The sequence below is a fragment of the Anser brachyrhynchus genome, assembly GCF_964034855.1.
Source record: "Anser brachyrhynchus genome assembly, chromosome: 4".
NCBI lineage: Eukaryota > Metazoa > Chordata > Aves > Anseriformes > Anatidae > Anser > Anser brachyrhynchus.
Genome location: NC_137698.1, coordinates 2,828,663 through 2,856,381, shown reverse-complemented (window position 1 = coordinate 2,856,381; position 27,719 = coordinate 2,828,663). Strand labels below are relative to the sequence as shown.

At 40.4% G+C, this 27,719-nt stretch overlaps 1 protein-coding gene across 35 annotated transcripts in view; it reads left to right on the top strand.

Moving 5' to 3' along the window:
- ANK2 (ankyrin 2) overlaps window positions 1–27,719 on the top strand; it is a gene marked incomplete at its 5' end in the record, with an annotated part of 358,674 nt that overhangs the window by 172,107 nt on the left and 158,848 nt on the right. For 3 of the 35 annotated variants that reach the window (XM_080591197.1, XM_080591192.1, XM_080591189.1), the window contains one exon: window positions 20,926–21,239. The exons of 18 other annotated variants lie outside the window; for them this stretch is intronic. In XM_080591197.1, coding sequence (XP_080447323.1) covers window positions 21,105–21,239 — 135 coding nt within the window. Of the gene's footprint in view, window positions 1–13,881; window positions 13,992–20,898; window positions 21,240–27,719 lie in introns of those variants that run through there. 14 more of the 35 variants (XM_080591191.1, XM_080591194.1, XM_080591190.1 and 11 more) reach the window with 10 other exon arrangements.

Below are 27,719 nucleotides of genomic sequence, written 5' to 3'. Positions count from 1 at the left end.
TTAAATTTAATTTCTGTGGTAATTTTTGAAAGACAAGGTTTATCTGGTCTCAATAAATCATATGTAGACTGCGTTTGAAAACACAGATCCTTTACCTAAGCGTGTGTTTGGAACCTTGGGTGAACGTGCCGCTTTGCAGCTTTAAAATAAGAGAAAATATTGTCTCGAGCCGGGATGAAGGAGTTGGCTAGTAGATAAGTATCATGGGCTAAAGATAGTGGCAATACTCATTTCTCACGCATTTAGTGCAGAGAAGCAAGCTTGGGCCTGGGTCCGGGTCCAGCTTGTATGACACTCCTTGCTGAAAGCTGGAACTGTGCTTCTCCTATAGCCATGGGAAGCTAGGGTGATACAAGCATGTGTCTTCGTTTCTTTCTCCCACCTTTCCCCCCCAAAGGAGATGAACCTTTGGGCTCACAGCACAGCTGTTAGGCATTGTACACAGGAGGAGGAAAAACCTGTTGCTGCTGTGTTCCACCTATCCTTTGGCACCACTGAGCTCGCTTGATGCAATCCCATTTAGTATTGTATGCTTTGGATTTTATGGCTGAATTTAATTGCAGTGTGATTGCTTACATAAAGTTATGGAAACCTCCGAAATGCCAAAGTTTTCATCTCACACTCCATCTATTTCAGTAAAAAGAACTTCTTTTGAGCTTTAAAAGAGCAACTAAGAGAGAGGAGAAATGCCAGCAGCTGCCTGAAGGAACTGCAGAAATATAACAGGTGTCAATCCTACTTATCAGGAGCTATAAGTGAATGCAAAAAACAATTGGGACCACATTTATACATTGAAGGAAATTATTCCTTATAAACTTCTGTGGCTCTTTGGCTGTTTGGTTTTGTTTACCTTCTGCTCTGGCGATGTCTGATGTCCATTACACTGGTGCCATTGTCTGCACCTCTAGAAGAATTACTACTTTGTTTGGGCAATTTTCTGTTAAGCAATTAAAAAGAAGTGTTTTAAGGGAGGTTTCACAAACACAGGCCAAGATCAGGAAATATAGATGTTAGATGTTAAACTGTGAGATGTCAAGCTTTTGGGAAGCTGGCTTCTGTCATTTAGTCCTCCAGGCATTTCCATTGACCTCCTGGAGGAAGTTTGGCACCTGAGAGAAGTAAATAATGGCATACGAACACCGAGAGGTCGTACTTCAACGGTGATGTTTCGAGCTGTGCTCTGGTGTTTGTAGGTGCCAACATACAGCACATCCAGAGCCTAGAAATGGAGGGTATGTCCGGGAGCAGCACAATAGGGTTATTGTCAGTCAGGCAACACTTCTGCCCCTGAGATGATGCCCTGCCCGGCACAGACTCAGTGCACAACCAGACTGTGTTTCTGGGGATCAGGAGCGCAGGAAGCGTCACGGACTGCATCTGCCCTGTAATAGGAATTGTTTGTCAGCCTTTTCTTTGTGAACATCCGTCCTACCGTTGTTTCACAATTTAAACAAACATTTTTATAAGCACGTATGTCTTGGTTGAGTGTCATTTGTGCTTCTTCCTTAAGTGTTAATAAGTCGTCATAATGGAAACAGAAGCAGGCATTCCACGTACAATTTGGGATGCTGTCTGATATTTAACTCCTGTACAATGACTTTACAGCAGTTTTAAAACTCTTTTGGTGTTAATGCCTTGATTAAGCATATAAATTGGTGGTTAATGAGATAACTGGCAGTCATCCTTTCAAGGCCCGGTCATATTTGAATAAGGAAGTACAAATTTAGGAAGTAATGTTCGTTAGTCACACAGTGGTATGCTAAAGATAGTGTAGAGAATAGGACTAAACAAAGGATAAATCTACTATCGGTAATTTTGGGTTTTCTTGACCAATCTAACAGAAAACTTTCCACTTCAAATATTTTTTCATACTTATTTCCAGTAAAAAGTTTATTACATGTTCCAAAGTAGAGACTTGACCTTGTTCAGAAAAAGTTCCCCTGATACTGGTGAGACTTGTCACGTTTCCTGTAGTACCTGTTCGCCTCCTGACTGCATGTTGTGTAAGTTCCTGATGCTGCTAGCATTTCTGTGAGCTTGTCATGAGTTTTATCCAAACTTAAGATTATTTCTTTCATAGAATTTTAACAAAGTACTACAGCTGATGGTAAAAGTGTTTCCATGCTTCATTGACTTGACTGTCCATGTCCATACAATAGCGTTTGAAGGCTTTTTGTTTGTTTTTAATAATGCCTGTTCTCTGCATTGATGCCAAGCAATACCTTTTTTAGCATCAGCCATTATAACATTGGGTATGTTTGTTTGAATTGTGACAGGATACTTTTCCCTGACTGGAAGCTCATGTTTAGGGGAACATGCATGTTTGCCGGAACTGTGCTCCTGTACTTACCTACGCCCTGGTGAACGCACCTGCTAGCAACCTCACTGAAATGACGATAGGCCACAGATGGCTGAAAGCAGCAGTTCTCCTCACCATTTGGTGGAGTTGTCCGGCTGTAAATAGGGGTAGGCATTCCACACCGTTACCCAGTTATATACTGGAGGCATATGATATGAGTTACTGAAACCTGACAAATGTTGCTGAATGAATTTCAGATGGTCCCCCGAGCTGGCACTGTACAAGGTGCTAACATGTTGGTACAGTTCTTTGGTTTTCTCTCAGGTAATTATAAAAGTTCCATATAACATGAATTTACTCAGTGCTTTGATGATAGTTTTTCAAGGATTGGTTCAAAACTATGCCAACATTTGTTCCTTCCCTAAGACCTTCCTCATGCAGATCAATACAGATTAATTGGTAGCTGCCCTTTTACAAGTGACTGAAAACAAGGCTGCAGTTAAATAAATAAATAAATTGCAATTACTGTCTGTTTGTTGATTCTAATGAAGAATGGAAAGTTTATTTGCCGCTTAGGGCTTCTGGAAGGAGACAGGTTTAAGGAAACAGCCTAAATACGTTTCAGAATACATATTTGATATTTCAGTCAGCTTCTCATCCTCCAGCAAAATTCACACCAAATCTGGTAGAAACAGCTCTGTGGTCACTGTTACCTGAGGAAGAGAGAGTAAGGAAAAACAGAGGAAGAGAAAGACCTCTGGAATAAAAAAGTTGTTTGCATGTGTATTTGAAAAAGTCCATTGAGACTCAACGTCTATGAAAGAGATGGTTATGTTTTCCACGACCTGCTGAAACAATGTTTTGTATTTGAAAAATAATATGATACTGTTATTGTACCTGACCTGAGGAAGGATATGGATTTTTTTTTTCCTTAATAATTGGGATCTGCATTCTCTCTGTTTCTGTATGAAATAAAGCCATTGCTGAGAAGCGGCGCTCCCCCAGGGTGGGCATAGCCCTGATTTCCCCAGGCTCATAGAAAATCGTTTCAGCCTATGGAGCCGTAAGGACAAACCTTTCCAGGCTGTTTTAAGTTCAATAATTTAGGCTTATTTTAAATTATTTACTGTTTCTAGCTTGTACTCTGCCAGGATGTCTGATCAGGACACGTCAGTGCACAAAACCGGTGGAGCTGGCAGTGCAGCAGCAGGGTTGCACACGTAAAAGCTGGTTGGTGCCTCGCTGCCCAGGCCAGGGTATCACCAGGGGTGGCTAGACCTTGTTCTGCCTTCTCACTCTGCGTTTTAAAAAAGTATTACTATTATTATTAATTTTTAAGGCACCGAAGCGCAAAGAATTACATGCAGCACGCTGCCAGCACTGCCACTGCTGTAGTGCTGGGAGGCTTTACTGAGATTTACCGAACAAGAGGCCCTGATCAGCCAGCAGCTCACAGCCCTGCCCAGCAAGGACGTTTCAGTCTTGCTGATGGACGTGGTACCAGCCACCAGGACTGCCTGCAGGGAAGGAGTCATGGCCATCGCCCATGGTCCCAGGCTACGTGGGCTCGATTCCACTGAGTTAAGCCAGGCAGTGCTGTAAGTTACATCTGGTTTAGCCTCTGCACAGGGTCTCTGCAGATTTGATACCAGCTCTTTTAGTTGCTGTTGGAAAGAGGTTATTGAAATAGGACCAATGATCTTTCTCAATATAAAGCTTACATTCTTGCACCAAATTAAAAAATATATTTTAGGTAATGGCAAAAGAAGGAAAAAAAATTGTTTTCTAAATGGGGCCTATTTCATTTTATGTTGCTCATTTAAAAAAGTACGTGTGCATAGATTTTGGTTCCAGAATGCCTTGACTTTGCAGAAGTAACTCAGTGAAAATGCTGATGTGAGCCTGGAAGTGACACGCCAAGCTGCTGTGTGCAAAGCAGGCTTGGCTTTAACGATTATGGGATCATTTTGCAAATGGCATTTGATGGAGATAAAAAAGTGAATTAGATTTAAAAAAAAAAAAAAGTTATTTTGTCTGGTCAGTAGCAATAGCAGCTGATGTATAGCAGCTAAGCCTTTCGGTGGGAGTGCACGGAGACTCCATGGCAACTCGTGGGAAGATGTGCAGGAGTCTGGATCCTGCTGCCGTGTTTGTGTGGAGCAGCCAGCCTGCACCAGGGTCGTGCTCAGGGTGACAAAAAAGTCCCTGAGCTGTGTTCTGGCTCCTGATTCTCCCAGTGACAACACACAGACTGCAGCATTGTCTAGAAGGTGGAGAAACCACTCGTCCGCTTCCTCGGTAGTAATTTATTTACGAACTTCTCTGTCCTCAGGTAGAGGCACTGGCAGCACACACTTTAATAGACCTGTTCCCGGGAAGTAGCGCACGGCATTACCTCGGTGAATTACACAGCCCGGAAAAAGGTTTCCCAAACAAATGAAATCAGAAATAATTAATAGCCATACACAGAGCTCGCTCTGTAGCAGAGCTCTGCATTGCAGCACGGGGCTTCTCGCGGGCTGAAGGAAGGACAGATGGGCTTTGCCATCTCCCCGTGCTCCTAAGGGAGCTGCAGCCTTAACCCCCCCCTAATGCAGTATTTGGTACCCGACGTGTCTGCAGCATGGGCTTGCAGATGGGCACGCAGGTATGGGAGGATCCGGCGCAGCTCTCTGGAGCTCCGAGGCTGCGGCATCGCCCGCACAGGGCTGTGGCTTGTTGGAGCTGCACAAGGACACCCTGAGGATTCCTCCCCAGAGCGTTTGTAAGAGCAAACCTTCGGGGCAGTACTCTGATGAAATCCTCGGTGCCTGTTTGTTCCTAGCATTGCTCATTAAAATGGAGGGGAAAAAGGAAATTCTCCAGCAGCAACTTAGGAGGGAACAATTTAGTGCTTCAGCTTACGAATATGCAGGCTGTAGGGGGGCTAGTGGTCGTCAGCGTTCTCTTTATCTCCATTTACCCATATTCCTAAGGCAGCTGGGTGATGTAGCAGTAGCTTACTCCTTTATTTCTAGCAAGAAATTGTAGTTATTTTGTAGTCACTACGCTGTCATAGTAGTAATCATCAGTCCAGAAGCCTGAAATACAGACAAGGTATCTGAGATTTTTTTTTTAATTATTATTTTTACTTTTTTAATGTTAGCTGGTCAACCCAGCTTCAGTATGCAAACATAATAGTACAGGACAGAGCACTTGAGGGGAGCCACCCTCCTTCTGGAAATGATTTTTGAGAGAGTGGAAGATAATTTAGAGATAGGGATCTACAAGTAAACATTATTAGAGAACACTAGGTTTTATAACAATATAATCTTAATTCAGTAAAATCCCTGAAAGATTTGCTAATGATTTCAAGAGATTTAGGATTTTTTTTTCCCAGAACATTTCAAATAGAAGATAATTCACCTCATATTATGTAACCATCTTAGTGCTTTATATTTTCAAATGTAATTTGTGAACATTTGTTCAATTTGTGTAATAGTTACGTGGTGGAGAAAGGGATTATTTATGGTGGAAAATAATGTTGTGCAGCTATACCTTCAGGACTTAAATGTTCTTTAGATAAGTTCGTGTTCTGTTCAGATCGTTAGGTTGTTAGCACAAGGAGGGCTTTGGTAGTCAAGAACTATTTATAAACTGTAATAATGTTCTAAAGATAATGATTAAAATAATTAGCAGGGGCGAAAAGAGCCAGAAAATCACAAGTGGAATTGGAGAGAGATTTGCAAAGGCAGAGGGATAAAACGAAGGCAGGTTTTTCCAGCGCCGGGAGCTATAGATGTTCATACGTCATACATGTAATGCCTTTTGAAGAACAAGTTTGCTTGCTTCAGCCTCGCAAAGAGGCTAGTGCACTTCAACCTATTCGGACAGAAAACCTAAATATTCTTCTGCGCTTTTACGTTTGAAAGTAATTTCCAGTAGTTGAGATCCTTCCAGTCAATGGCCCTTTATGTTTGTCCAGATACCTCTATTGACCAGCTCAAGTAGGGCTATCTGATATACTCTCCTGTTTGTTTCGTTGGAGTGTATGTGCAGCAAAGAATGACGTGGTCCCTGTGATGGAAAGGTGCTTGTCCCAGTGGTGTATGAGCTCCTGTGATACTCATACTTCAGACTGAAAGATGAGTAAGTGATACATATTTTAGTTCTTTTTTGTGCGTGCTAAGAAGTCTTAGGGCTTCTTAAATTAAGTAAGCTGTTACGTCTTTGAATTCCTCGAGTCATTCTCACAGGAACTTTAACCTCCTCCAGGTTTGTGGGGATGGGAGACCCTTATTTGCCATGAGAAATAGTATCAGAAATTCTGCAAGAATCTTCACATCCTAAATACTGCTTTAGGGCATCCGTGGCTTTGTCATGGGTAGTTCTTGCAAGTGTTAAAAATAGGGACATCTTCACTGTGCAAAGTTAATACCGTGCCAGGTGGTGGTCACTGAGCAGCAAGAAGGGTCAAAGTTTTGCTATGTGTAGATAGCTTTCATTTGACACACATACAGAATGCTTCCACAGAAAATATCTTGCAGCGGACACATAGAAGAATTTTCTAATTTATATAAAATAGTCTTATTATTAATTTTTTAAATAACAACTTCAGTACCTTTAGTCCTTTTAAAAATATATGTGGATAATCAAAAGACCCATGGAACTGCTGAAGTGTCCAACTGATAAATATTGGAAAAGCATCTGAATAATTTCAAAAAAGTGATTAAGCAATTATACACAAGCTCTCGTCCCAATAGCATAAACGTTAAATATGTAAATCGGTGTGTTGCATAGCCCCTAAACAGAATTTCTGCTACATAGAGTGAAAGCTTGACTTTGCAGGCATTTGGGAAAAGTTGCTAAGCATTCATCTTCACAAAAGGTGAAATACCATCCTCATCCTCCAAAAGAATTGCATGGTCCTGCAAAATTGGAGCCATGGCCATCTTCTTTTCAGAACAGGAAGGAGTTTTGGTTTTCTGTTCGCTGCATTTTCAATTCAGGTCCAAGAAAAAAACACCCCACAAATATTTAAGAATTGAATTTTCAGTGACAAGCTAACATGATTTCAATTCTAGTGATCTTTAAGCCTTCGCTTTCTTGCATTTTTTCTTCTTCTTCCCAGTATTATGCATTAGAAAATCCTAAGTTTTCTGATACTGTGCTAAAATCTGGCACACTCTTCCTTGTGATGAATGTGACTTTATTTTGTACTATGTAGCTTATGGAGTGAGTTTAAGATAAAAGGGAAAAAATAACTTTGATTTAAAATTCACTTTTAGAAATAGTAGGTTTTATGTTAAAACAACAAGGAAAAAGCACAAATTGAAACATCCCACGCAGACAGAAATGTTGATGCCTTGCTGCTTGCAAAAGGACTGAGGATGCTTGACCATTGGTTGAAGAGGCTGTGGGTTGTAAAAAAGGTGGCTGGCAGAAGTGCCCAGGGCTTTCCTCCCTTGATTTTTGTCCTTCAGAGTCCTTCAGTGAAAGAGGGAGCCTGACCAGGGAAAAACTGATCCTCTTGAAATCCAAAGGCAAAGATCATATTGACTTCAGTGGGTGTTGGAGCAGGCTTGCAGAGAATGGATAAGAATAGCCAAATATTCTTAATCAGACAGCTGCTTCCCATGTGTGTGGTGTTGATATCCTCCCATAAATGAGTCATCTTTGCAGTAATAAAAAAAAAGGCTTTTATTTGTCACTCTGAATGCAGTAAGACTTTTCAAAAGTCTCACATAGGCTCTGAGGTCTTTGACATCATATTAATTTCCTGGCAAATGTTGGCCACTTGAATTATTTTATGATACAAAACCAGTTTCTCTATTAGAATATCATTGCATAATATATATACTTACCAGGGCTTTTTTTGGCCGTTGATTAGCATGCCATATAAAATACTGTTGTATTTTTTTTCCATGTTATTTTTACTCATTCTGATTGCAAAATGCAATTCAAGGGGGAATTGTAGTCTTACAGATAAGGCTGTGGATGAAGACTGGGGCTCTGGGGCTTTGTCAGTGGACCTCCTCCATGACCTCAGGTCTGAACCTGGCTAAAGGTTGCCTTCCATGTATGTAAAATGGAAATAATTGTACTTAACTCTGCTTTGCAATACAATTAATACTTTTCAAAATTCGTAGAAATAATCAGACTTACAGTTTCACTTTGCTGGTGTTGATGTAAATTATTATACTACTGGTTTATATTCAGTTATGTCTCAAATATGGCACATATTTTGCTTTTGCTCTGAGGGATTATCTGGATTTAGTTCCTGAAGGCACCCATCTTGTAGGAAAGTTCAGTGCAATGTTCCATAAAACAGGGAGCATCTACAGGTGGGATGGGAATGTTGGTACCTCTTCCTATTTCTTTTGAATTTATTGTAATCTCAGGTAGCAGGGAATACTATAAAGCAGAATGCCAACCTAATTCTTCACGGATACAATATAGGCTAATGATCAATGAACGATATTGTTTCTGTTGATAAGCACTTAATTAAGTGCATAGGACTTCTGTGCTGAGGGTAGCTGTATGAAAACACACTGCCCTCTGAAAGAAAGGGTAGCAGAAGTCAGTTCCAGATAAATTGGAATCTATTTCTGACCCTGCCTATTAACAACTGCACTTACCTAATTGGAAACATATTCTTTTTTCATCGCATGTAATTGAAATTTTATGTCTCTCTGTCCCATTTGGCATTATGAAGATGCTGGCAGGGAGGAAAGCTGGAGATCCAATGTTAAAAGAACGCGTTGGCAAGGGAGTGGTTTGTGGAGGCTTGTGACCTATTTTCCATCTTGTAATTGCCTCTGGGCCAAATTTTGGTGCTCGTCCATCAAGCCCAAATAAATGAGCTGTGAGAGTGATAGAACGGGGCTGGTACTACAGATGTGAAAAGGCGCTCTGACGTGGAAGAGGGCTGGATGTTACGAGCAGCGTGGAGCACAGTTGCTTGGTCCAAATTCTGCTGCCTTCCTGGCTCCATCCCCTCGCACACTGGGGTCCTGGGACTTCGTTCGGGACAGGGGGACAGAGCCTGGGGAATGTCCATTGCTGAGCATTTCCCTCATTCCCGGAGAAGCCGTAGGATATATAGGACAAGTCAGGAACATAATTTATTTGGTGATGATGGCGTATTATAGTTATAAGGTAAAACAGAATTTAAAATGCTACTAGCACTTTCCTTGACATGTTTTTCAAATTGAAAGAAAGTACAGGCTTTGTGAAGGGTCATTTTATATTTTTTTCTGTTTCTTGCTGGCAGTAATTTTTTTTTCTTTTCTTTCTGTTTGCTTTTTGTTAATTTTAGTTGACATTAATAGAGCTTACTAGCATCTAATAGTAGTTTTATCTTATTTGATGAAACTGTAAACCAGCCATGACTCTGTAAGGACTGCACTGTAAGGGTAGCGCAGATTTTTTAATATTTATCTTAGGATCTGCAACCTCAGTTTGAACCGATATAACGCCAATAAATTTGAAAAACAAATATGCTGACTTACAAGACAAGTTCAGATTTGAAGGCACCTCACTCAAAGTAACGCACTTGATTTATGTGTGTCCAAGATCAGAATTTGACTTTGGTTCAGTTATTCTCCCGTTGACAAATACTTTAAATCCTAATGTTTAGTCATGCTTAAGGTTGAATCCAGCCAAAGAAGAGCAATTAGCATTTGATGTGAGAACCTACCAGTGGGAAACAAGCAAACCAAAAACCTAAATGTAGGCTGCAAAGGATGTACTGTTCCAGTTAATTAGGCTCGATTAGTTATCTCTGGCAAATCTGGAAAATACTATTATATTCAGATATTATGCATTGACTTTCAATAAGAGTGATTTCCTCTTAAATTCATGCAACCCAATTCCCATTAAATCTACTTAAAAGATTTATATACGGGCTTGGTTCTAACCTTTTGTATAGAAGTAGTTTAATAGTTTAGGTCATATCTTCCCCAGCAGGGCTGTGCCATTAGTGCCATTAATTTCTTTCTGGTTGGCACCTTGGCTGCTTTGTTAGGGCCATGTTTTTGTGCACGGTTACTCTTCTTCATATCATCATTGAATTTCTATGAGTGTGTCTATACAGCTGACCCAACGTTTTTGGCTAGGTAATTACCTGAATTTATTAAGAAGCACAATACAGACATCTGAAAAATATTAATGCCTTTCCAGATGCTCTTATTGTTGTTGTTATTTTGAAGGAAAAGTACAAAGCTCCTCATTGAATAAGCATTATGTGGGGAAGAGGAGGAGGAAATAGAAATACTTTGTACCATGTTGTTTCACTTACAGTAGTTGTGGTCCTGGAAGTCATTGTCTGCCGTGCAGGCAACCCAAGTGTTCATCTTCCTTCGAAATCCAAAATAATCTGTCATGAGAATAAAATAAAACTGTTCCCCTTGAGAACAAAGCACAGACTAGAAGGCGTTGTCTATACACTGGCCAGCGCATATCAAGCCCTTTGAATTTCCTGGGCCCTTTGCATCTTAGCAGGCAGTTGGTTGCCTGAAAGGCGAGGGACAACTGGTGCAACTGGTCTTAAGCATTGAATCGCTTGGATGCCGTGTGAGAGATTTTGTGAAAAGGAGCTGGGATGTGGTGGAGGGCATCTGTGATTACTCAAGGTGTTTGTAAATACACTTTTCCCAAAATTGCAGTGTTGGGTTTAGAGAGAATCCATTTCTTGTTTGGATCTTTTCAGGAAGAAAAGGCTTTGCGTTCCTCCACTGAGTTTTACAGGTTCTGTGCCGTCCAGATGAGGATTTGTTGTCAGATATTAGGATCTCCAGAGATATTAGAGAGCGGCTAACTCATGCTTTTAATACACCTCACAAACCCGTACGTCAAAGGCTATTACTTTTTCTGTAGCAGGGCAATCCCTAGAGAGGAACAACTCTGTAAGTACATTATATGGGGTACATGGTAAAATGTACCTGTTCCATAGCATCCTTTATAGAGGCTGACCCCAGCTAACCAGCGGGGTGCTGCGTTGCCCTACAAGAGGCTTCCAGTCCCTGCCCCGCCATGGCAAACGTAGGCTCACTTGCTCTGGGCTCTTCTAAAGCCTTGAAATATTCCTGAACCAATATGTACTTGGTTGACTCTTTCTTATGTGTTTATTTCTCTTTTTTACAAAACTTTGGCTATTTTGCCTCGTGTTTATTAGTCACTGTGTGTGCACTGTTAATATCGTGCATATCAGTGTCGTGAGTTATGAACGGCAAATGAATAAGGTTTTATGGCATTCTTACAACTTCTCTGGAAATAAATGTCTCACTTCTGTCATTGTGCTTTTTTGAGTTCTCTTTAATTTATAGACATGTTGCAATTTTTAATAGGCCTGAGAGACAACAGTACACAAAACTTTGCCTTTTTCTTTCGTCAGTTGCTCATAATCTCTATTTTTCATGTATCCGTAATTCAGAATAGCCACAGAATTTCTTTGATGAGGGCTTGGTTACAGATGATACCCTTGTCAGTATGACCTTTAGTGTTTATATTAATTGCATGGAAGCTTTTATTTTTTTTCCCCTGGGTAGCACATCTAACTAGCTGATAAACTCTGTGAAGATGTTTCGGTCATAAGATCTCTAACTGTATATTTAAAACTGGGTATAGTTGCAATAATGAGAATTTCTTCAGTTACATAGTGTACTCACTTGCTTTTCATGCCATTTTGTCCCTTGTTTGGATGATTTATATAACTATAAGGCACAAATTGTTGTTTGCATGCAGAAACCAAAATCCTTTATTGTACTCTGTTAAAATGCTTTTGATTGCTTTTGGAAGATTGTCATCTCTTATTTATCATCCAACACAAGCCACTTCAGTGTGGGGAAGGAAAAAGTGTTAGTATTTGAGAACTTGGTTTTATATCACTCCTATCTGTTTGTTTACAAGTGAAGAGTATAGCATATAACTTTTCATTTCATGACTCACTCTTTCTTCAAGGACTGGGAAAAAACAAGCCTTTTAGAGTTTTTTCCTCTGCACAGAAACCTTGTCAACTTGTTAGAGGCAGAGACATCTGGTCAGTAATGCCAGGTTCTGTTTTGTTACTTCAGGTGTAGCAGCTAGTGGTGTGGTTAGTTGAGCAGGGATAAATAACCCTGGCTATAATATCACAGAATAGAAAATTACATTTCCTTTTGGTTGTAGTTTAACTAAATGTAAATCCATTTTGCACAGCCAGGTTGTTTTCAGCATTGATACAGATATATTCAATTTTCAAAATGTGTTTATATATATATATATATATATATATATATATATATAAATATATATATTTTATATATATATATATAATATATATATATATAAAAGTATGTATTGATTTGTATTAATGTCTGAATGTTGGGGAGGATTAGGTTTAGTTTTCTTTCAGTAGCACTAGACACTCGTTTTCTGATTTTCAGTTTAACCATAAAGACATATTTACTAGAACAAATAATTTAGTATTCAAGATGAAAGTATTTTTATACCAGATGTACCAGATCTGTGTAAAGGGTCCTGAGACAATAGGCAGGCACAGGATGCAAAATAAAGAAAAAAACAAATAAATGAACTAGCGGTATGTACGTTAAGAACATATCATTATATACATCAGCAACCTCTAATTACTATGGGAGAGTAAAAGCTTGAATCAAAGGTACAATACTAACCAAAAATATACAATTCTTTGTTGATTTCCCTAAGAATAGGCCTTTTTTTTTTTTTTTTAAGGCAAATACAGAAACGGAAAAAAACCTACTGCATATAAATTATATCTGATACTCTTCCCTGTTTTGTACCTAAGCTGGTAGGTGACACTGAAGCTTGTGTTTCTGCACTCTTGTTTGTGATTTCCTGGAGCAGTTCTTAGATATTGAATCTTCAGCCTGCCTCTTTCTCTCGCCATAATGTGTGTCCAGACAGTCACCTTCTTTGAGACAGGAGGATGCTTTTCTACTCAGTAATTTCAAGCAATTTTTAGAAATAATTATTTTACAAAGACACAATTAAAATTCATATTAATATTGAAATAAATTGTGGGTCTTTTTAAGCGTTTTAAAATATAAACTGATTTTCCCAGTTCTGCGCAAGGTCTGATAAGATCATATAACTTCCAGTTACTAGCTATGACATTTTGAATATGTTAGGCTCCAAGTAGACTTCATCATCCTGCCTAGGACAGAGCTCCAGGGAAGGCAATAAGTTAGCCACAGAACATTCTTCTCTTTGAAGCTTCAGTGCAAAAACATTCAAAGCTTGTGATAATGTAACTTTTAAAGGAGGAAAAAAACCCAACACCCAACCTTCTACTTTAAAACAGTGTTGTTATTTTCAGTACAATACCATGTTTAATATGAGGAAATTTATCATCACCTGCACTTCTTTATGTTTCAGATACAGTACTCTATGATATTTAATACAAGTGCAGCATTTCTTAGTGTTTTCACTATTTTTCTTCCATGCACGTTAATTAGATTTTTAACAAAATATTAAATCTGAGACCAAACCAGTTACTCTGTTTCATATTGCTGTTTTGCTCCATCATTCTACAGTTGATTAATCTCTCGCTTCCCGTTAGTAGTGTTGCAGATACTACCGCTGCATAAACAAAATATAGAAGGACAATTGGCATTTGGACAGAAGAGTGCTTAGACTTGAATAAATGCTGGGCAGTAGCCTGAAGAAAGTTCATTTAAATGAATGTGACCAAATGGTAAGATCTTATGGAAAGGAAGAATTATGTATTTAATACTGTTACCATTCATTCCTCATTGAATTGGTGGATTCCTTTGAACTACAGTAAAATGAAAGTTACGTTGTGGAAAACTAATATGTATGTTATATTTAAAGGTGTATATGTATATATGAGAAGTTATCTTTTATAGAATATATGTTCCCCTTGCCACCTTATTTTACATGAAGATATGAAACTTTTGTCTGTGGAAGTTGTAGAAATTTTGCAAAAAGTCAAAGAGAAGTGAGAAGCACGTAGGGAAGGAGGGCCAGCGTGATATTACTGTCCCTAAAACAAGGGGAGTAACCGTACGGTGCCGTCAGGGGGAGGCGATGGGGCGGTACAGCAGTCTGTATGGGACTGTTTCTCTGCACTCTGTATTTCAGTACCAAGGACTTAAGAGACTGGGATTTTCAGAGTCAGCAGTGATCCCCTGCTGATGCATTCAGCAGAGCAGATAGGGCGATTATCTTTAGAGAAGAGGATTGAGGCCTTACTTGGATATTCCAAATTCTGAATGAGATAGCTTGACGAAATCCTACAGGATGGCTTACAGCAGAATTAGTATCCGAGCTGTGTTAAGGAACAAAAATTAGAGCTAATCGAGGGCCAGATATTTGGTTTAGATCTAGACCGAACTGCCTGAGACAAGCAGGCACCACTTAGCGCTTACTGCCACGTAGATCAGCAAGTTCTCAAAAAACGTTTCACTGTTGTTGAGGGGAAAAAAAAGCAATTAGACGCACAAGAAATGGTGATTGAAAACAGTTCCTTATGCCTGCAGAACAAGGGTGGCAAGGATGCAAGGCCACGGAAGAGCAGAGTCGTGCAGGTGAGCCGACGCCAGGCAGGTTTTCCTTGCCCCGTTCACGGTCATGCTCCCATTCAGGCCCTGAGCTGCCCGTGCAGCCCCACAGGTTCTGCTGCCCTTGCTTGGGAAGACGATGCCCGGCAGCTTAAATAGGTTCAGGTCGTTCATTTGATTTCTTTTTATCTTCCTGTGCCACAGCCCTCGCCCACACACTCCCGTAACATGGCAGGTGTCGGGACGGCGTAGCAGTGACTGCCAAACACGCGGGCCCCGCGCTTTTTGGCCACGCTGACGGAGGTGAGGCAGGGCCTGGGCCACCGGGTAGCTTCACACACGTATAAATGCCACAGTAATGTTAACTTCTGCACTTGCGTACACTCTAGCCGGCGTTTCAAAGGGTTTATCAGACAGCTTGTTTGAATGTGAATTGCTCGTACCTTAGTTTTTGTTTTGAAATTTTCCCCTGTGTTTTATCTGTGGCCTGCTACAGGCTCAGGTGGCTTCTCTTTGGAGGATGGTCCCTGACAATTCACCAGGGAGCCATAAATATCTCAGAATAGCAGGCACTGTATAACCTTTTAAAAATGTTATTGTTGGATAGTTTATATACTTTGTTTTAAAGCTTCCTATGAAGGAAATAATCTTTTTCCACTGGTGTCAGACACCTGCGGCCCTTCAGGGCCTGAAGGACAGGTTATCTGTCCCACCTTCCACGGGGAGGCAAAGACATATGGTGCTACTCAGATTAAGAGTTCTCTTTGTCGCTGGCTGGAGAGGATTGTTATGCTTAATGTGTTGAATGATTCACCATCTAAAGCATAGCAAAATGATTTGGCCTCTTCAAAATGGCTCAGAACAGATTTCTGTAATTGATCGGACTCCAATTATTTAAGCTGAAAAGGATTTGCTGCAAGGGCCTCTGTAGTAGACAACTGCCTTTTATAAAGACTACCTGGCTTTCAGGAATTATTTGTGGTGCCCTGTGTGACCGACATACAGTAAATAGCAGAAGAAAGAGAAGGCTGAATCTCTGGGAGAACAACAATAGCATCATTATCATTGTAAAATATAGAGCAGCATAGATGATATAAAGTCATAAATCATCAGAGTTTATAATCCACACAAACTCAATATCTGACCCGAAATAATTTCCAGAAACAAGTGAGCCATGTACTACTCTGCCTTCTTATTGAAGAATCCCTAAGAGGGAAATTTGGGGATTTACGTCACTAACAGTATATATGTTGTGATTTGTTGTGATGCCTCTCTCTTTTTCTCCATTTTACCATCTTGTCATTTATTCTGCAAGATAATGTCTTTTTTAATTAATCTTCCAAGACATAAGCTTTGCCGTTCCCGGACTGGTGAGTGGTACCCATAAAACTAAGTCTCCATCTGGAGATTAGATTACAGCCTTGGTTTCACTGCTTCTCACTCATTAGTCTTGGAGCTCTTAGTTGAGGTTTTGCAAGTAGCAGCAAATCAGTGGTTTTGTGTTGCACTGTTTTTCCTGATGGCCGGTAGCAAGACAGTCACGGTGTAGAGATGTGTCTATTTATCTCAAGGATCTTTGGAAAACAGAAACTGATGGCAGAAGCAATACCGTAATTAAGAGAGTAAGCTCTTGTTGATGATGATGTTATAATTGCTATATGCCTATTTTTATTCTTGGCTACATTATGAAGCATAAAATAAATACAATATGATAAAAGTGCAGCATTACATATACAAAAACATTTCTTTCCATATTGTTTTTTCATTAACGTACATCTTTTTGATGGTTCCTCATTTTTTTCACTTAGTGTTTTATATGGTGTCATGCAATGCTATCTATATTTATCTGTGGATTTTGGTTTCCATTTTTAATTTACAGGGCTTTGCAAGTGTTTTACTTGTATACTACATGCTTTGAGTAGGTTCAGTATTTTTAGATACGACAAACTTCAAATAAACCCGACTATGTGAGCGGTCACAGATGCATGATGGTGTTTGCTGGCATTTGAGGTAGCGATTGTTTTGTCAGAAGTTGTCTGATGCTAACATTTAAACTAAGCTAGGTACAAATCTGAGAAAAATACCTATGAAATATATGATGCTGTTCTGAACGGGCATTATATGATGTGTTAGACTGCCCTTCTGTAAAGAAAAATAAAAGTGAGGCTGTTCTGGTCAGGTTTAGCAATGAACATCTTTACTGAACTCTCTGTAATTTTATCTTCACCTGCATCTCTTTCAGGTGTCTTGGATAGGAAAGCTGTGTAAGTAGTACAAAATACAGCAAATTACGACTCTTGAAAATTTACTTAATGGCTGTTTACGTGAGACTGGAAGGTACATTTTGCTGCACTTGATGCAAAAGATCTCACAGGATGAAACTTCGAGAAGTCTGCCGCGGGCTTTGTGTGTGGTTTTGTGCACTGGCTTTGTGTAGCTGAAAAGTTGATAGATGTAACTGCTGCAGGCTTAGAGGGAGTTCAAGTGCTGAAACCAGAACGTTTCCCAAAGCCTATAGCATTATTTGAAATAGAGAAGGCAGCTCATAGGACTCTGTATAAGTTTCTGTATTTTTAGCAGCTGGCCGTCACACTAGTAATGGTCTTTACCGAGGATTTTGAACTCGCTGAGCTGCATTGTCTTGGTGAAGTCCGGTCACTTTTTTGTATTATTTGAGTGGTACACAAATGCAAATGTTGCAGGGAGAAAATTCCCAAAGGAGGTTGGATTCTCTGCAGAACAATAGCTAATGAAAGCGTTGCAACAAGCCCCCATGCCACGTAAGGATGACGCGAAGAGAAGAATTAGCCTTATGGCTGTCTGGTAGCTCCAGGCAAACTGAGAGCTGCTCTTTCCTAGCTTGAATATGCCAATGTATAATTGAGTTCATGTCATACCTATTTGCCCAGTCATGTTAAATCCTGTATTTTTTGCATTGTCCCAATGTTTTCCGGTCTTTGAGGTAGTACTTTATCAGCTGACAATGATGTAGTTTATTGAACAAGAACAAAGCAAGTTGGATGTGTGGATAACTAGGATCTGAATTAAGGAGGCAAGGGAGTGGGAAGAATGGGGTTTCTGACAGGAGAATTTCCAGAATATTCCTCTTAAAATGAAAAATGTGAATATTGACACATTAACGCTGCCACTCTGCGAGGCTAACTTTGGAGAAAATGTGCCGAAATGAACGAACCAGCTCACACTCCCCACAAGTACTGTGGCAAATGCACAAACTGGAAGTGAAGCACAGCATGATTTTTTTTTCCACAAAATTTTTTACAAGTTTTACAATTACAAGGCATAAACTGAAGCAAAAAGGCTGTTTCCTGGACTATTGACTTGTTATCACATTTCTCCTGTAGCATCAGCGTGCTGGGGGACAAGAGGGATTGCATCCCCGTCAGCTGCTTGCTGTCCTAGCATGAACACTTAAGTGTGGTATACAGATGCTGTGCCCTGTTTCTTACCAGGCACTTTAAAGCGTTTGTAAAGGTTTTTTTAGTTAAGGGTTGGCATTTAGCTTCTGGAGCTCTTGTTGCAAAGAGGTTTGACGCGCTGCTGAGGAGCAGAGGGTGTATTATAGCATGACAAAGTAAGTGGATTCAGTGAGTAACCTACAAGAGGTTCCTAAAAAAGTTCAGTTCCCTTGTGAAGACATGCAGTGCCGTTGGCTTCAGAGCAGTTCTGGCAGCGTAACACAGTGCAGGCTCAGGCATTTCTGTACGGAGGGGAGGACTAAGAAGCTTGTGTGTGAGTTTCATGCTTGAAAAGCGTGCCTTTGTGTTTTGGTTGCTTCGCTGCTGCTGCCTGATATGATAGACTTGCAGCAAAAGACAACAGATAGACAACAGCAAAAAAGAGCACAAGAGCTTGGAAAGATCTTGCAGCGTGTTCCTCCGCAAAGTCTAGGAGTCCTACATCATAAGACATATACTTTGAATGTTATGGCCTAACTAAGTTTGGCAAAACATGAAAATGTTTGCTTTCTGAGTAATTTGCCCTAATGACTTTGAACTGTTTCGACAAACAACAGTAATATTGTTAGAAGTCTCTGGCAGAAGGCTTATCCACTGCTCTCCATCAGATGTCCACACAGATTGGGGCTTTCTGCATGCATTATTTCAAAGGAATGCGAGCTACTCTGTTTTTGCCACCCTTTTCCCTTCAGCAGATGCTTTGTTTCACCCTCTTCTCTGTTTTCTAGTAAGTTCATTTCACATTAAATTGACTGCTCTATCCAGGATTTTTAGTTCTGGTTTATATTGGAACCGTAGTTTTATGAACTTTGGTCGAGTCAAGCTTTTGGAGCATCCTTTTATTTTTATAGTCACATGAAGAGGTTAGGACAGTATTTATACCTTACTGTCACAAGGTAAGCATGTGGAAGAATCGAAGAAAACAAGGAGGAACACGTGTATGGTAATTGTGGGTCAGCTAGCCTCACGTGAAAATTTCCTGAACATCTTTGGTGTCGATTAGAAGCAGTCAGTGGTTTCAGCATCATGGGAACTGCAGTGCGGTTGTGATGGTTGGGGCCGCTGGCATTCCCACTGCAGCAAATTCATATCCGGACTGCCCATAGCTAAGAAGTAATGTGTGCACATATTATATTTGATTATTATAATTTTAACATGAGCTGAGGCCTTTATTTGTCCTTTAGTCATTTTATATTTGAAGTTCGGGCTGTTTGAATGTAAGATTTAACATTCTCTCGCTTGTATTTGCCAGTTGCTGACAAAAATGGCAATACTGGGGATTCTTTGTAGTTCAGGTTTTATTCAGTTCTACATAAATATGTAATCACATAACTGAAAGTGACAATGGTTTCAGCTACTTCGTGCATGCATCTCTCCAGTGTGTGCGCTCAAACTCGTAACACGCGGTAGTGCCCAGGGCTTTTCAGAGGAGCTAATGTTCCCATCCTGGAGCATTCATCAGTCAAGGAGAAATTACAGAGCCGTTTCAAATCTACCTCATGGTAATTAACACAGAAGAGAACGCTATACAGATCAACAAGCCTTGAAAGGGGGTCGGGGAGAGCTCTCTCTGTAGCTGGCGCTGTTGTGAAGGGTAACTGGTGGAAATCAATGGGGTGGCAGGGACACCTGACTGCTGTGCATTGCAATATCTGCAATAGTTTGAAACTCCGTCGAGAAAAATTTTGGCTAGGTGTTACAATCCTTTGAGGATCGTGCTGTTTCTAAGGAATGTGGGGCTTAATTTTTCCAATCCATGCCCAGCTCCACTCATGGGTTGGATGTGTAATTGCAATATACTCTTACTCGATGGGTCTCCATTACCTACAGACAGGCAGTCTGTCTCTGTTACCTCCAGCTGTTCAGGAAGCATCTTAAAAATGCTAATTATTTCTCAGATTTTTTTAATTTTAATTCTGCAGTAGGCCTCGTCTGGGATAATGGGTGGATTCCAAACACAATCCTCAAAATGATTTTTGTCCTCCTGGGTACAATCATGATAACTAACTCAAACCTAGAGGGAATGTCCTTATTCTCTCTCTCTCTCTCTCTCTCTCTCTCTCTCTCTTTTCCCCTTCTAATTGGTATTCTAGCTTAAAAAAGGCTTAAAACAAAACAACAAATGATCAGAACAAGATCAGACATGATCCAGGCAAGAGCTAGAGTGAACAAGCATTGTCCTTTTTGGAAAAATTTGAGCTCGTCTGAAATCAAACCCAGGGGTTGTATCAATTCAAAGCAAGCTCAGCGTGGTTAGTATCCACGTGAACATGAAATACCAAATGAATCACTGGAAAAAATGCTCATGAAGTCTCTGTACTCAGACATTTCGTCTTGTTTTGTGAGTATCAAATAGATGCAACTTGAATTAATCATCTTTTTGAGTTAGAAACTCAGAAGGCATTAGCAACGTTCCGAAATTTAGTGCTTTATGTAAACACAGCGAGGCCGAGAGCAGTAGGAAAAAATCAAAACATTCAAAGGCATGCAACTGGGTAATTCAATAACCCTCACATGTAGAGGCATTTCGCACAGTGGGACTTTAACTTTACATGCGGGCTGTATGCTGGAAGGCAGTCCCCCCCACCCCAGCCCAACTCCATTTACATGCATAGCTGGCCTGGTAGGTGTAAAAATAGCCGGCAGCGCCTGAATTGGAAATGGTCACTGACTGCTGCCTGCAGTCGCTGCTGGGGTTTCGGGTTCTCCGTGCCGACGGTACTCCCGCGCCCTCGGCTGTCCCGCGGGAGCGCTGGGCACCCTCTGCGGCGCGAGGGCAGCCCCGCTTGGAGGAGGGGACGGGGAACTGCTATGGGCAATGCACCCCTCTGCCAGTCGTGTCACTCGGATAAGGGCGTGAGAGCGCCGGGGAACTTACAGGACTTGGATAAAACCCCGGATTATTATGGATGCAACAGTGAAGAAAGTAAAGACCCCCAAGCCCTGGTAAGTCTCGGCTGAGGACAGCAGGAATCAAAGGGGAAAATTAAGATCACGGTTGAGGATGTTAGATTTGAAAAGGGTTTCTTTGCTCAGCCTGGGCCTTGCTTGATAGCTCGCAATATTCAGTAATCTGCTAGAGGGGTCTGTGTTTAAGCTTCATTTCGTTACTGTGACTGTAATTAACAAGCAGCTGTCACTAAGCTGTGCAGTAGCTTGAAAGCATTGTCAGCCACCAAAAGGCTTAGGTACATGGAGAGACTGCTGTTAGGGAACCAGGTCCTTCAAATGAATGGGTGTAATCAGCTATCCTAGTGTAACACTGCTGCTGTAAATGATCCTACATCGATCGTACTCAGAACAGGACTCAGTAACTCTCTCTTTCTTTCCTTTTTTTTTTTTTTTTTTTTAATCTGTTGTCTCTCCAGTACGTTACATTATTTGCTGTGGTTGCAGCAGAGACGGAGCCCCACAGGTATTTATGCAGAGGAGGGCTGCAGTGAGCAGGACCAGGCACACGAAGGGGATACATTGACAACAGTTTGCAAGACTGGGGTTAGGCATGCCATAAGTGATAACAGCAGTAATGTCAGCATTTGCTCAGCAAACCAGAAGAAAATCACTTAGGTGAATATTTGTATAATGTCTGTGGCAAAATAAGTGCTCCCTTTTTTTATCTTTTTTCCCCCCTCTGCTTGGGAAATTCATTTATAAAGTGGTTATTTTGATCAAAATTGGCGATAAAAGGGGGTAGCGTCGAAAATTCTGGCAGAACTAGAATATCAGAAAACCTTTAATATTGGTGCAGCCAAATTTTATCTTCTCCCATATTGATCTAAAATAAAACTGTCCTCAGGTATTCAATATGGAGGACTTGTTGGAACTGCAGTAGTGCGTTATAGGAACTGTAGTTCAGGTTAGGTGTACAGCTCAGGAGATAAGGGGAAACCTCTCGCAAGAAGTGCTGCTCTGTCCCAGAATAAACGTTTGTGGTCTGAGCAGTTTTGGGTTGAATTAACAACTGAGCTCCAGCAGTCATGGTGGGAAGCATGCAGTCAGGAGGAGGGGCAATGGGAGCTCAGCACTTCCCTGTGTGATGGGAGGCATCGCTGAATATGTAGGTTTTATGTTATTTTGGTTTGGATGGGCATTGTAGTATTTCCCTTAAGGTGAGTGGCCTGAAGCTGTTAGGCAGCGTATGGAGGCTCCCTGTGATAAGAAATGCACAAATAAGCAAACTCTGAAACAGTTCTCCCTCCCTCTTTGAATTTACAGTCACCAGGCTGTCCTTCAGGATAAGGTCAGCTCTTTGAGGAGGCAGGAGCGAGCCAAATCCAGCAGCATGTGATTTTTTTTTTGGATACTTCTCAGTTCAGCCTTCAGAGCTTTTCATAGCAGGCAGAGATCAGGCACTTTGATAATGGCTTCAGTACATTTCATCATAAGGGCCTGGCTTTGTTTGCCTCTGGTGAGGACTGACTGAGTTGCTCTGGATTCAGTTACACTCCTTTGGGGGACTGCAAAGGAGAATTGCTTTATTTCACTAAGAAGGTGTACAGTACCTCAGTATATTTATTTTTATGATTCCGTATAAAAATGGTTAAAAAAAGGTCTGTAGATTAGAGATACCAATCAAGCTGTCTTCTGAAGGGAGAAATCGTACACTGCCGTTTCCCAAGCAGGAATGTCATATCCAGCACAGTGCTTTGTTAGCTCAGGGCTTCCTCTGCTTTTGTGGGGCTGTGGCCATGCACGCTGTCCTGGTCTCCTCTGAAGGGCACTGCCACCTCAAGCTGAGCAGGAAGACTCTAGTATCAAATACGAGGTTCAGAATAATTCAGCTGGTACTCAGCCAGTTCACGTGGCAGAATTACAGTGCATAATCTAATCTTTTCTCAACTAAGATCAAAATACAGTCTGCTGCTTCAGACCCATCTTGCTGGGGAAATCAGGAACATGTTTGCTTAACTATCCTGAATTGACTATATGGTGCTAAATAACTCTCAAGTGGGGAGTCAAATGCTGATACTGAGTTCAGCTTTGAGGTAACAGCAACATGTAAAAACCACCACAACCAACAAGGCCGCACCTTGGGTGCTGTGTGCAGTTTCGGGCCCCTCACTACAAGAAGGGCATCGAGGCCCTGTAGTGTGTCCAGAGCAGGGCGCCAAAGCTGGTGAGGGGCCTGGGACACAAGTCCTGTGAGGAGCGGCTGAGGGAGCTGGGGGTGTTTGGTCTGGAGAAGAGGAGGCTCAGGGCAGGCCTTATTGCTCTCTGCAGCTGCCTGAAAGGAAGGTGTGGGGAGCCGGGGGTCGGCCTCTTCTCACAGGTAGCTAGTGATAGCGCTAGAGGGAATGGCCTCAAGTTGCGCCAGGGGAAGTTTGGGCTGGAAATTAAGAGACATTTTTTCTCAGAAAGAGCAGTCGGGCATTGAACGGGTTGCCCAGGGAGGTGGTGGGGTAGGACTCATGATCCAGACTCTTGCGCTGTAACTACAGCGTGTGGAACTGAAGCCAGAAAGTTTTAAGGTGTTAAGCAGGTCAGAAGTGGGAGTTACAGATTTCCAAACTGGGGGCTTTCCAGGCAGTGGGAAATGCAGCCACAGAGCTATTCCTTCTACGTTTTTTAGACTCTTAACATTGATGTGGAATGAACTGTTTTTAGGAAGTACCATGTTGTTATTGTTATTATTATTATTATTATTAAATATAATTTGATATTATAGGTAGCCTGTATGACCTGCTTGAATGAGCGATGTAACTTTCACACAGGTGAAGTCAGGTGAAACTGGTTCTTTTCTTTGCTGCCCTGAGCTGGATTATTTGAAATTTGGCCCCAGGATTACAGGAGTTTTGTTTCACAGGTACAGCTACGGTAGGAATTAAGGGGAAACAATGACTAATTAATATCATAGTCAATGTACACCCAGCAAATGTCCCAGTTAAGGAAGAGAAAGGTTTTGTCTGCTTTACGTAAGCTTCTGGTGTAATTCCCAGTTGATTGGGAATTACCTAATAATGTGGAAGGACAAAAAGGAAACTGTCCATGCTGGGTACTGGGCTATTTAAAAAATCTACTAAAGGAAACCTTGCCTCCCCCACCTCCTTCCCCTCAGTGGATAGAGGGATAGAGCTAACAATTCTTCATTTACGACTTCAGCGTCTGTTTTACCTTTCTGTACAGTAAGGTGTTTAATAGGAGTCTTGCTGGCAGAACTGGCACGGAGTTAGAAACTGCTGCCTTTCAGTAACACCCATTTTGTTTGCATCTATTTTAGTCCATCTCAGAGGAACATGAAATCATTTTTTCTGTTTGTGGTACCAGTAAATTTGAATCAATGGCCAATCGGTTAATGGTGTTTAGGTAAGTAAAGCTGTCTGATTCATTAGCACTGATGGTGTTAGTACATTTCTTTTTTTAGAAAATGTCCCTTCGGAGATAAGACAAGGGATAGAAAAGGATGAAAAATTAATGATAGTGACAGAATTCTTTGTCAGCAGTCTGTCATAAACTTCGTTTGCAGGCTAGATTTTTGTTAAACCAAGTTAAAAACGAATTTCTGTTAGGTATGTTTGGAATGGCATCCTGATTCTTTCTAGAGGTGTTCTCACATCATTACTTCTCTATTTAGGGACATCATTAGTAATGGAAACTTGCCGCAGAAACCATGTAAATGTCTGCCAAGTTCTGAAGTTGTTCCAAACACCTCAAAATCTCAATACACGGTGTCCAGGTGATCCTAAATATTATTGCTTGCTTTAATACTATTCCATTCATTTAGCAGAAATCTTGGTTCCATATCAGTATTTAAGAGACTTCAGTAAGTGCGAGTGTCATACAGGAGACATTAGAATGATCCTGTGGTTCATTTGTGAACATACCGTAATCCTTGTTGTTTCTGGAAATGACAAAATGATACTTTCATTCAAGTTTATTAAACCCAAGTCTTTTTTTTTTTTTTTTTTTTACTTTTTTTCTTTGTTCTTTCTCTTTTTTCTTTTTTAATCCAGACTGTGTTTTCCAGATGCTTTTGAGATTCTATTTTTACATTCCTCCTGATCAGTGTAACTTAGACTTGCACACATTGTTTCCAAGCTGGTATTTATACCAAAATGTTTGTTTTTAAGGACATGACTAAGCCCAGTGGGACATCAGGGATAACACGTGCCTGAAGTTCAGCTAGTACTGAAGTGCTGTTCTAGATTAGGACCCTGTTATTGATGTTGCTTTATACTTTAAAATGAGTATGGATTAAAATAACATATCATTTCAAATACAGTAATTTGAAGGAAACTCCAGCTGGGTAAAAAAGACTTCTATTCTTTTTCATAGAAAACTGTGCAGTTTTGCCTCAGTTCTCACAAATCCTTCATTTAAATAGTAAAAGTCAGCTGGCAGTGGGTCCAGTATGTCAAATTAATGAACGTTGTGGGAGGACTCCTACAGATGTCTGTGGCAGTTAAGTGTCATAAAGGGTTTATAGAAGACATTTGCTTCTTGGCTCAAGGAAGGGTTGATTTTGCATTAGTTTTCTCTTCCTCTTTTGCTGCTGCTGTTTCTAATATTGGCCCAAACTCAAGAAAACAGTTAAGCATGTATCCATCCTTTAGCAAAGAACATGTTTAATTTGAGATCTACTGGACCTAAAGATGTGTTAAAAAATAAGCTAAGTCTGAAGCATGATTTGCTGAATGTAGTCCTTTATTCTTCCCCTGGTTAAACAAGCCCAAACTGATTAAACATTTGTACATTCCAGTGGAAAGAAAAGAATGGCTGGAAAAAAGGTATTCTGCAAATGCTGGAATTTCAAAAAGGAGTTTGCAAAGGAATTGAAGGTGTTTCTGTGTAACGACGAACGTAAAATGAAAGTCATCCCTTAAAATAATTGGGAATTCTCCCATCAATATGGGAATAATGGCATTATAACACAATTGTAATTTTATAATGGATGTGCATCGTAATGCATTCCTTGACTGAGTTTTATTTTCTTAGCTTCTTCTTTGCAGCAGCTCTTTCCACATCCGATGATACCAGTGAAATTCATTTCTCAAGGACACTCTAAGTCTTGAATATCGTTACACATTATATCTTCTTTTGGCTGCAGCCTCTTTGTCTCTTGTCTGGCTGCAGCCATAAGAAAGCTTTTACCATTATGTATAATAGATGCAATAACATTAATCTTCCCACCTACTTTGGCACTGTATAGTCTTGGCTCCTACGTGTCCTGTAGCAGGTCTAATGAGACAGTATTCACCTTGAGGAGCACAGGAGTGAAAGGGCCACCTCTGAATCCCATCACCTCTAGCACAGCCACCTGTACTGGGCAATTGGTTTCTTAGTTTAAATATGTGCAAACTTGTTTTTGATTTGAAATCAATGAATGTTTTAATCCGAGGTTGTATATAGTGTATAGCACAAAGGCTTTTTCTTTACTTACAGCTATTTCACTGTCTTGTTATTATGCAGCACCTTTTGCTATAAGTAGCAATAGTCTTTTTTGCAAAGTATGGGCCCGTGTACGTGCTGTGTGCAACGCTATGGGGAGGGCAGCTCTAGCCACGGGGCCAGCTCAGTGCCAGCGAGAGTCATGCCATCTTCTCCATCTCCTTCATAACTTTCCAGGATTAATTGGTCTAAATATTCAAACTGCCTGAAATTATTCATGTGCATATGTACTTGAAAGGATATTTATATTTTCCCAATTTATAACCATCACCACCAACCTAGACAGATAAGTAAATGTGGTATTTATTACATGTACTTAGACCCCTGGGATTAAAATAATCATTTTTTTGATGTTGTTAGCAATATCTTGATAGAGGATATTTGGCTTGCTAGTGATCTTTTGTCTCTGAAGACTTGTCTTCCTGTTTGTACTTCATTGTTCCTATGATTCATTTTCTCTCTCTGAAAAAGAAAATTATCAGGTTACTTTTTTGTAAGGTCAATTGTATCTTTTTTCTGGGCAAGAGGACAGTTTAGCTTATGAAAGAGACATATGTGTTTAGTTAAGACTGTCATTTTAGATCTGTGGGCTTTTTAGTTCAGTGGTTTATTAACAAACTCTACACAAGCAAAGGTACGTAGCAAGATGAATTAGATCTAAAGTACTTTTACACACTTGAATGGGAAAAGCTATGTTTTTTTTTTTTTTTAAAAATTGTTATAAGGAAATAGGGCATGTTCATCCAGAAATTGAGATACTGTAATATCTTTAAGACCTGACATTTAATCTATCTTCCTTCATGTCTTTCCGCAAAATAACAGAAGGAAAGCATACTTAGCAAAGGAAGTGGCCTTGAAAGTAAAGCACTATTGTATTTCTTTTCTTTCAGATGATGAACATTACTTTGTTAAAAGCTGGGGAAAGTATGTTTCCACTACTGTTATTATCTCATTAAAAACATTTACGAATTACCAAAAAGATTTACAAATGCCATTGCAAGTGCAAGACTTAGCTCATGTTTTAGCATAAGTATCAGAACT